Source organism: Mytilus californianus, unplaced genomic scaffold, assembly GCF_021869535.1.
Source record: "Mytilus californianus isolate M0D057914Y unplaced genomic scaffold, xbMytCali1.0.p SCAF_19, whole genome shotgun sequence".
NCBI classification, from domain to species: Eukaryota; Metazoa; Mollusca; class Bivalvia; order Mytilida; family Mytilidae; genus Mytilus; species Mytilus californianus.
In genome coordinates, this window is record NW_026262667.1 from 266,512 (window position 1) to 278,686 (window position 12,175).

General features: G+C 30.5%; 1 protein-coding gene across 1 annotated transcript in view; it reads right to left on the minus strand.

Moving 5' to 3' along the window:
• LOC127727015 (transcription factor AP-2-epsilon-like) overlaps window positions 1-10,830 on the minus strand; it is a 32,018-nt gene extending 21,188 nt beyond the window's left edge. The window contains exon 1 of the mRNA XM_052234397.1: window positions 10,540-10,830. Coding sequence (XP_052090357.1) covers window positions 10,540-10,578 — 39 coding nt within the window. The 5' untranslated portion in view covers window positions 10,579-10,830. The remainder of the gene's footprint in view (window positions 1-10,539) is intronic.
• Window positions 10,831-12,175: the final 1,345 nt, after the last annotated feature.

Consider the following 12,175-nt stretch of genomic DNA (forward strand, 5'->3'; position numbering starts at 1 on the left):
ACTGACTACAAAAGATTCCAACCAAAAGGAGAATAAACCAGCAAGCATGCCAATGAAGTCGGCAACTGTCATCTCAGTGAATTCGTGAATACAAACTCGTTATCTTTATCAAATCAAAACGCATGAAAAGGACGTGGCAATTATATCACGAAAACTAAATGAAAGTGAGACAGATTTTACTATTGGATTCAGAGTCAATTATTTCCCATAGACAATTCATAACACATGAGCGAACCACATGATGCCAAAGTTTTTCTGCTGTTTTGAGCAACATGGGATATGACAGGGTTTTCGTGCAAAGAATAGACGGAATTATTTTAGCGATATCATTGACCATATTGGTTAGAAATTATCGGAATATTTATCTCAAAATGATTCTCAAGATGTTTGGTGTCTTCAGACGAACAAATACGATTATGGCGGCAAATGTCATCAATAGTTGTCCTAGCCAGCAATGTAAATTGAAATATGTGTTTGTGCTATGGTCGGTCGTTTTATGTGAAAAACTAGACCTACCGAATAGCTTGTAATTTGTTATCACGCGGGTATTATCAGTTTTTTGTGAAAAGTAAAGTGACAAGATCTTAAAGGATATCATTTAATGTTGGATGCGAATTACTTGTTACAACTGGTAAAAAGAGTGCCAATCATAAACTGGTAACCAGACACCCGTCAATTTCAAGTCCTTTTTTTGAATTCGTAATTTTGATCAACTGAATAAATCATCTCTACATGCAACTGACATCTCTTTTGAATGAACGGAAGCTAATATTCTGAAGATCATGGGAACTTCGTTTCAATCCGAAAAAACCTGGAATAAATTATTTAACAAGTTTTTTTTATATTCACTGTCAATTACTTGAAATTTAAAATGTGACCAAGTTTTGTGTTAGGTCAAACAATCCCAACAAAAAAAGTTCTAAACTTGCTTTGATATTGGCATTAAATGAAAATAATTTAAAACATTAAATTAATAAATATTTGAATTTTAGTTGAGTAAAAGCTTTTACATTCAAGCAAATATATTCACTGAAAATAAAGCTGCCCAATGCATTAAAATTAGAACTACTAGACAACTAAAAAAAGAGAAAATCGGAGAGAAGACCTGTGCAAAGAATTTTGTTAAAATGTTTTTACATTTTTTAATGCTGCAATAAATGATATAAAAAGTTCGAAGTAATTTGCTGACAGATTGGAAGACTGATAAAACTTGGTGTCTTTAAAATATTGTTACCTAAACAATTTCTGAATTCAAATGAAACCATGAGGACGGTACGGAACTAGTTTTCCACCTTGTGACTCATATCTATATGGGATCTTAATGTTTATCAAATTAAACGAATTACATAATTGAAAGGGCATTTTATCAACCGTTAGTATATATTTACTAAACCAGAAAATATTTCATCTTCAAAATAGGTATGTACATATAAGGTAATGGGAGTAAACTATGTTAAATAATGGATGAATGACAGATGTCACTAAGAGACTTGATATAAAAATGATACCATGATGCAAGGGAGATAACGCAAAGAATAAATATGTCATCCCTCACCAATATTTTTTTAAGGTCTGTAAAGATATGGGTTATTTATACTAGGATATGCAGGGGCGCATATATTTAAGAGAATACGAGAAAAGACAAATTATTTGTGGATGTGATTTATTTCACGGGTACTTGAATTTTTGGCGTGAAAGAAAATTACGAAAAAATTGATGATCGGATGTAAGCCTCAGTTAGAGATGAAAACAAAATAATAATAATACTTGCGTTAAATAGAAGGGTTAGTGAAATATAAAATAAAAATAAAAACTCATGAAAAGAAAGTCTGGAGCTTTTTCTGCTCGCTATTGGATGTTTATATGCAAACAACAAACATACAAACAAACAAATTCCCCTCGTTAATATTTCTCTCATGCGGAATAATACTATAAAGGAACTTCTAGTCAATGACAGGGGGTCGGCAAAATACATTTATTCGCACATTTTGAATATTTATTCCTGTTGATCTTATTACGCTTATTTGAAATATACATTACAGGCACGGGAAACAAATTAGAAATAGTCTATACACTATCATTGCTTTTATCAAAGGGAATAATGAGTACCATCTTGGACTAGACATCTAAAATTTCCAATTAAAGCCACTAAATAAGCTTTTCTTCCGAACAGTACACAAGTTCCTGCAAATGGTTCCGCTTCAGTACAACGTAGAGAAAGGGTATATGGCAAAAGAATAAATGGACATAATTGTAAATGATAGAGTGCAATTAAAACGTAAACCATTAGTTTATCCATTGAGTCATAAGTGTTAAATATGATTATGACCTTGCAAACTAGACAAATACAAATGACATTTCTGTGAACTGTTACGATCTTTAGGAGACAGGTCAAAATGAGGTAAACAAAAACGTCAAATTGACATAGATGCTCTACCACCATCATGACTTAATGCTACAATTCAAGTCCTAAATGTCTTCTGGTAGCAATATTTTAAGCTGAGAAATAGGAATACAGTCATACATGACTCATGCTGTATCCCAAATATATCTCAACTGGAACGGAACAAAATAATTTGATAAATGAAGTCATCGACATTCAGCAGTATTAAGTAAGTTTCTACAAAAATGAGCATCTAAACATAATAAAAATAATAATAAAGAAACTAGAGGCTCCAAGGGACCTGTATCGCTCACCTTTGCATTTTTGCATAAAATTGATACAATGCAATACGAATATTTGTATTGAATGAAATCTGATGATTTTTTTCACTTTTTCTTATTCGTAGATCACATTTTGCTGAACATATTTGCCAGTCTTTACAATTTCTCTATTTGCATCTGACACATTGTATGTTTTATATTTTTGTCTTTGATTTGTTTTAATTACCCTGCTGCATGTACAGCGCCTTAGAGTAATTTTTATTTTTTATATAGGGCACTTCATAAATTTTCATTATTATTATTATTATTCTCTCTATCTACTATAGTTTCTGTATCGTCATTTAAGCACAATAACTCCTATTATGAGTCGACTGTCGATTTCGACAATATTGACTTATTTGTAAATCTAATTTTTCTGATCATTTAATAAGCTTACAGTTTCTCTCTCTTCGCTATAATTTCCGAAAAAAAACTGAAACCCTAAACATAGCAGGTAGAAATCGTCATTCACGGACAATAACTCACATGGGTGGAGCAACCGGTCATGTCGACCATGTTGTCTTATTTTGCAGATCAATTTCACTTTTTACAGTTTCTAAACTTTCTATCCACTGAAGTAGAAAACAAAAATTGTCATTCAAGGGCAATAACTCCTATACGTAGTTAACTGACGTTTTGAATTTTCACCCATATTGAATAATTTCCATGTAGATCTTGTCATTGGAGGTCATTTTGACTGTTTACAGTTTCTCTGTCCATTCTACTTTTCAAGATAATAACCAAAATATGTTTAAAAATGGCACAAATCGGCATTTATAGGCAATCCAAACAGATATTTTGGTCGAATGAGACATTCGGTAATCTTGAATTCTGAACGTTTCTGTCCCTGCAAGATTTGCTTTATCTATATATATACTTGCATTTAATTGCCCTTTTTAATCCATTTTAGCCTTAGTGACAATGTTGTTGGCAGGCGGGATCATCGGACACAGTTTTAAAATAAATATCCCCAGGGTGAGTGTAGCCATGTTTGGTTCTTATTGGCCCGCTGGATTCAGAGGAGTAGATTTTTGTAAAGTTAACGGACGATGGACGCCAATGATTTATTAAAGCTCGAATGAACCTTTTTGTCAGATGGGCTAAAACGTTAGGAAACAAAAAGAAAAAAAAGTTGGTGGACAAACAAAATAAATGTATTTGTTTGCGATTTTATAATTTTTAATTTATCTACAAATATCCAGCGGGAATTTTGGTGACGTAAATTATCGCCCTTCCAAATAGAACTCTTCAAAACTGGGTACGTAACCTGCAAGGACGCCACTGATAGTAAGTTCTCAAGAAAAAAATCTGGTAAATACTTATAACTGAAGACGAACAAAAATAAAATTATAGTATCACATTAAACGATATCTTTCAACTATATATATATATATATACAAACGAATAGAAAAGCTGGTTATCGCAGTTTTGTATAAAATAAGTTTAGAATGTATCTATGGAACTCAATACTGACGTGCCAACAATTTTATTTTTCTTCTTGCTGTATATGTCATAGGGACACGCTTATACATTTTTGTATAACACAGAAAATACTTTTGAAATGAAATCACCTAAAAAAGCTCTAAGAATATTCTTTAGACATACGAATTTAATGCGATTGTATCGAGAAGTTCGTGCATATGGTGCAATAATCGAAATGACCTAAAGAAATAATTGTTAATTAACTGAATGTAAATTGTCAATATACTTTCCTTTCATTTCTTAACTTAAAACAGACCTATAATGTTATTATATATTTTATATATCTCAAATAGACGATACTTTCTAATTGAAAATTCCCGCGTCGAGTAGACCGGTGTGCTTGAACCTACTTTTTTTAGGGGAAAAACCTCGTGACTTCGAGAAAACGAATCATGCTTATGACTATTTGGAAAATTCAAAAGTTGATGTATGGAAAGAAATTTTAATTCTTTATGTATGATATATTTTCCAGATAGTCTTATCGATAAGTTGAAAATATGTACATACTACCTCTTTCAAATATTAGTGTAGCAAGTCTCTTTTGCATTTAACTATTGACAATTATAATTGTATCAAAAGAGAGGCTGAAGATTCCAAGGGATATTTAAACGCACAAGTTCTCAAAACGCCATGCCAAAAATCGACGAAAAGATAAAAAAACAACATAGAACACTTAAGACTGAGCAACACAAACTCAAACAAAAACTGGGTGCTCAAGTAGCAGTTTAAAACAGATATATTAATAAGTTATGTTAATGTTATGCAAAATAACTTATAATCAGTGTCGTTATTCCGAGGTACACAAAATTAAACACTTTATCGAAGGTGTTCGTAAATTGCAAGAGCAGTCACTTTTATATTGTTCTCTATTCTCCAGTTATTCCATGTACTGCATGAAGTATATAAACATATAGTCCAGTCAATATACATAACTGGTTTTATTGTTTAATGGTAAATCTTTGACAACAGTTTAGCAATTTTGACATAACTATTTACTAAAACTTAAAAAAGAAGCCTGAAAACGCGAATTTTAAACTGTCTTTTGAAAAATCAATGACTGACATATTCCTTGACCATAAAGGTAATTTGTGTTAATATTCTGTTTTTGAATGACATCTTGAGGGAAAGAGACGTATAGATTATATGTTTGAAGTCATCAGCTGGTAGGTTTGGTTTTGGTTTAGTGCTTGTTCTAGCAAATGCAGCTTTTTTCTTCATTGGAGTTGTTTCATCATAAAGATCTTATTGTCGAAATATAGTTTTACTACATTTATAGTTTAAGTTTAAGTTTTATTAGCTATTGTTTTAATGATGACGCGAAGGAATTAGAAAATATAAGAAGCTGTGAAGAACATGCAAAGGAGTACAAAAGTCCGCTATAATCAAAGGTCATTCTTCTTCAAATATATTTTTTTAGAATAATAAATCGTAAGAAATAAACAATCCAATTTATCTCAACCTCAACACACATAAAGTCAATAACATGTCGAACAATACAAAGATGCCCAGTTTTGCTTATGCATAGACATTCTGTGTGGTTATTATGAGAATTTTGTTTCTAAATGGGTCCATCTGATTACATCTCTCAACATTGAATAATACACTGCTAAAATTTCTTGATCTGCAAAATTATTCGTGAACCGCTATATTTCAATTTTGAATTTCAAACAGAAAAAAAACCCTAGAGGGCAACAAGTTCATTAGAAGGTCATAACCTAACAACAAAAAAGTTTTCTGCATAGTTTGGGAATACTCACCTATAGAACGTATACGTATTAGGATAAATAATTTGTAAGCACCAGCTAGGAATATTTACCCCGTTTATTGAGTAATACACCAATGATGAATCGGTTGTCGTGGAATCACGATTTTTCATATTGACTTAAAACATCTAATACATCATCAAGTCTTTGATAAAATGACAAATTATACAGGTAAAGGAAATAAAAGTATGGTATACAAAATTCTCTAATAGTTGCAGAAATTTTTTTTAAATTATTTTTCCTGAAAAGATGCTTCAAATTTACAGTATTTTCATTACTAAAATAAATATTTAAAGTCTCTCACTCCCCTCCCCATGGCATATTGTTTAAACTGTTGATAAGCAACCGATGGATCGTTGACTGTTCAACTTAATCCTGACAGCGATGTATTTGCTAATACTGCTTCAAGAATATATCCGAGGAGCTCTGCGTAGTATTTGAATACGCATTTAAGACTATCAATACTCAACAAGATGGTCTGTTTACGAAGTTAAGTACTATATACATGTATAATCAGGAGTTGACGCCCAATAAACACGAGAGAATGCACACATGTAGGGCAACTTATGTGGTGTTTGTATAACCGGGATGTACGTCTTCAGTGAAGAAGGTGATTTTTGACAATACAGACGGTGGTGCACTCGAGTAATAACTATTTCAATAACCACCTGTCTCTCCTTGCAACAATTTGAAAATTTCATAGAAAAGGGTGCCTAACTTACACTAAGTAATTGAAATAGCGATGTAAATCAACATTTCATAAATAAAAACAAATATACATCGGATTTTTTAAGTTTGTATTATTTCACGTGAAGGGTATTTAGATTCCCAACACAAAAGACTTGAACGATGATAACATTTTAGGTCATGATAAATTTCAACTCACCCCTTTTCAAACAAAAGGAACTTTCAATATCTAAATAATTGTTTTCTTTGATTGAAAACAGTAATATCATAAACTACCGTATAATACATTGCAAGAACTATTATCAAAAACATACAAATTACTATAATACGAAACTTAACTAAACCTTTTAGCCATGCATTTCATTTCTACTTTCTGGTTTGTGCGCATGCATGTGCACTTCTTTCTTTGCTGAATTATAGAAATCTTACTCAAAAATCTATTACTTTATTTCTCATTAAAACCTGATGAATGTCATTAAAAAGAATTAACAACGGGGAAGGAAGGTGATTTTATTGTGATTTAATCAAATATTTTTATTTTTACTTTTTGATGTGTAGTCTCATTTCGATAATAACACGTGCATAATTCCTTTTATACAAGTGGAATGAAGTTGTCATCTAAGCCATGACCGTTTTCGTCAAAGATGCTGATATATGAATTTAATGTTAGTGTCTTTGACGGATACAACGGAACGACTGCTTAACCGTCTTCCGTCAGGTTTAACGACGATTAAACCGTCCTCCGTACGTTTTGTGACAGTCTCGCAATCTGTCAAAATAATATAACTAATTTGATGTTTTCATATTATTGTTTCATTTATTGATATTTGATCTACCATTCTCTGTCAGATCATTTGATTTAAACAATCTCTGAGCAGGTTTTATATGTTTTTAATGGCAAATTATTTTTATCCACACGTTAGGCCACCGTATTTGAATGACGTTCTGAAAGATTCAACGTATGCACTTGCAAAAACTAGAAAGTCACAGAAACTTTGAAGAGAAAAAACATAACGTACAAAAACCAAGGCGTAATATAGAACCTTGCACAAACTTATAATTTTTTTCATATACGGATACACTGATTCATTTCCAATTATTTAGTAATCTAAAATATTGAAGGATTATATTTTTATGATCAATGTTTTATTGAATATATTGCTATGAATTTCCAAAGCTCCAGTGATAACAAAAAAATCAAACTTTGCTTTCTTTTTTCAAATTATTATATATATATATACTTTAAGAACAATATCATGATTTAACGGGTTTCAATGTTATAAATATAGTTTTTGTTTTATTATTAGAACTATTTTATTCGGTTGAAATTTACTGAATTAGACGGTGTATATTACTATAGAGAACATTTGTAAAAATAAAAAAAGGAAACAGCTCCCGGGAAAAAAGACAAAAGAAATAAGTAATAATTTGTAATGTCTATTTTAAATTAAGTTATGTCATTATGACTACTTAAAGTGTCATTTTTATCAACCACTGTCATCAACACGGTTTCTTTTAAAACTAGAAAAACTAGATTCTTAAAATCTCTGTTCGATGAATTGGAGGTCAGATAAAATCTTTTTAGAATAAAGTTATTTAGTAAAAGTTTACTTAATGTAATTGAATTTAAGTGGAAATAGTTTTAAATAACAAAATTAAACGGATGCTTAATCTTGTCAATTGATTTTTTATTGCCATGGTATTTTTACTTTTTAATTTATTTCATTTAAAATAAATGTTAGAATTTGATTTGTTTGGATTACAAATTTTATATGAGTAACTTTTAAAGCAATATTTTATCAAAATGCGTCATGAAATTATTTTTGTTTGTTTGATGCCGAGACATTTCAAGAACGTATAATTTGGATAGTTTGTAAATTCAACTAGCGCCGATCAAGAAAATATTTTATTTCATTTTAAAACAAAAGAATAATATAATTTAGTATCTAAATGAAAAAGATAATGAAATATTTGATATTCCATACAGAATTTCTTTGAGACATCTGCTGTTTATTTTCAATAATACTGCGACATTTATTCTGAATTAATGTATAAATTTAACAGACCATTTATTTATCCATGAAAAAAATTAAAAACGAAAATAATCATCATAATTTTTTACAATATTAACATAAATTTTCAATTTATACCTTTGTTTTTTTTCAGTTGAACGTGCAGTAAATTTATGAATGAAATATATAAACTGAATTCGATATTTTAGTTATTTAAAAAGGGACAAATGTTGAAAAACAACAGTTTGTTGTGTTAGGTAATTTTTCATTGTACTGTGTGGACGATTCAACTAGATACTTTTTTCTGTATGCAAAAGAGTGTGATGCATCCATAGAATTTATAAGATGTGATTATCCTGATAAAACACCACTTTTATTCAATTTGGGTAAAATTGGAAATAAAATCGACCAATTACCATCGTTAAGTGAAATGTTACGACAATTTGTACACAAAGGTAGCTTCAATAGTGACAGATAAAAAGAGATTATCCAATGATTATTAATAATCACTGTTATCCTTTATAATATAAATGATCGTATTTAACAGTGCGCTTTGAAAGCTAATTGAGTGCTTGAATATTATCTTGTATAACGCTTCAAACATGATAAATAATTCATTCTCTTCATTCGAGATGTTTAGATATATCAAACTTTGTGTCATCAACTTATTAAAAATACATTACTTCCAGAAATGAAAGTATAATCGCATCTGATTAGTAAAAGTCTTCTTTTAATAAAAAATGGTAATTTCTGAGCGATGTCATCTTAAATATTAGGTTTCAATCAACTCCTTGCTGAATCTATGTCTTATTTTTAAAAGGAATTAAAGGTTTAATATTTTTTGAAGTGATATATATTTCAAAAGACATTAAAATGAAAATGTTTTGAAGAAATTAATTATAACTTCACGTGAATTCATCTAACAAAAATAATATTGATAAGTATTTATGCCTAGATATTATATTTGTAATCCCTATGTCTGTGAAATGTACAAACAAACAGGCACGAGGGAGTGAAAAAGAACCGTAGGCAAGATAAAGTGGTGATATATTGTATTAATTCTGAAATCGACGCCTAATCTGCTTTATGCTTTTAATCTAGGGTAAATACACAGATTTCCAGATTCTGTCCGGTTTATATTGTAAAAACAAAACCTGTTATTGCATGCATGTTATGTAAGGACTATGATGGAATAGTTAGACGGAGATGCATGAAAGCCGAAATAACATTATTGAAGGCCTCGGTTAAATTTTAACAACATTAGCGGTACCAATTTTTATTTCACCAGATGCACACTTCGGCAGTTAATGTCTAAAAGGCTATATATTTTTAGTATGTAAAAGTTAAAGAATAAGCCTTTAGATACACAATCATACAGGGAAGTCAAAATGGGTCAGTTTCTCATGTATCTGACTTTATAACAAGTCACAAGTTCAAGAAATTTTGACGCGATATTTGAACGTACATATATGTAAGGTAATATATCTTATTTGGACAGGAGAGAAAACACTTGCCGTTCCTCTAGGTGGTAACATGGTTATATTAAATTTTATTTACCTTGTTAAAATAAAGATTGATGTCGGACATTCTAACAAATTATTATTATATGTTAGAAAACACTTTCATAATTATAAAAAAAAAACAACCACTGGCAAAATATGTATACTTATTAAATAGGTACTTATAGAGGTAACGGAGCAGTATATAAAATCTACAATAATTTAGAAACTCCTTCGGACAAATTGTGCATAATTGTTTTACAAAATACAATAAGTATATTATAATTTTAAAGAAATGATATGTAGATAAACACAAACAATTACGAGAATTAATCGCTAAGGGAAAAAAGAGACAATTAAAAAAATACATGAGGGGTAAATAAAAATGCCTACCTGCCACGGATTGTTTGATTCTATCGCTAAGAATGACATGGCTGCCCCAAGTAGTTGTTAAAAATCACCAAAAATGCTGCCAGAAAAACTTCTAAAATGACCGATCAATGAATTAAGTTAGCTTCGATGGATACTTCACAGCTCCATATCAACTTTCTTGGTGCTTAAAGCAATGAAGCAATACACAGTGAAGAAACCAGTCTCCTTTATCGTAAGAGAATGTCCAAAAGCAAACTTTTCTGTCTTGTCCTAAAGCATATATCGCAACTTCGTTAACATTTCTAATTGAATGTGAATCTGATTCTTAAAGTTTGTTTTTTGTTGCACATGAATGGAGCGTTCTGATTGGTTGAGTGGTTAGTTCTATCTATCAGGGGGTGTTAACCGATGTTTAGGATGATATAAATACAATATCACAGTTCATCATCTATACGCATGTTTTATTTCTATTCAACATTTGTCAGAATATAACACCTGTATCACTGATTAAAGTAAATAATACAAGATATTATATAACTTATAAATTCTTACAATAATTTTTCAATTTCACACAAAACTCAATACAGAGCGAAAGAAATAATGAAATTATAGCATTAAACTGACACGGCGTAAATAATAACAGAATAAACCAAAAAGTAAACAAGGATAAGATTAATTCCGTCGTGAATCTGTACCGTACCAAATTCTTAAATACTCATTTTCCACACGACTTCATCCTTTCAGTTTATTTGAATAACATTAATAGAAGGGTCGAACCAAGTAGTTCTGTAGACGTTTGTTTTCCCCTCAAATTACTATAAAATAACACGGAAAATCGCAACTCTCCCGTTGTGCTCCTTTTATCATAAACTGTTGACGGACTCGGACCGAATAAGAACGATACACTGACGAGGAATATTTTATGCTGCTTTGAACACGTTTCCTTCCTATTGTATGAAGAATAAATTACACGTTCTCTCTATTTCACACATTTTTGTCAGCTTAGTAGTTAAAAGTGGTAATTATACACCAAAATCATAATTATATTCAATTTTCTAACTTATACTTTTGCCTTCATCGCTATTAAAAGCGTGAAATTTGAACACTTTGAAATGTTTACAAAACGTCTAAAGACCATCTGACCACATTTGTCATTTACCAATAAGTCAAATATTAAAATACCCCAAAGTCTTAAGAGTAGTAATATTAAAAAGGGAAAAATAGTTTTACAACATTATCAAAATAAACATGTTATTTTACCTAACGGGGCTCAGACAACACTCGTTTCTTCAAGGGCCGGGGGTTACGTCTTAGAAGGTCGAAAAATCAAGATGGTTTTGCTCTTGTGCCAAAGGGACATTTCGTGTTTTATAAGATTATTTTCCAGAAGAGACGTCTTTTATAATAATCTTTTCCTTCTAAGGAGAATGATCCACCAAAGCCAAAATATATATGGGGTTTTAGAAAAGTTTTGTGGATTTTATTTTGGATTTTAATGTGCACTTGAACATAGTGTGAAATGTTGGAGAAACCGGAATGAAAAGAACCGTATTTGGAATTCATACTTGTCTCAGAAAATGTTTTTTGTTGGATATAACAATTAAGAATCTGGAATTTAAAATTAAAAAAGCATGAACTTTTTTTCCTTTGTACTTTT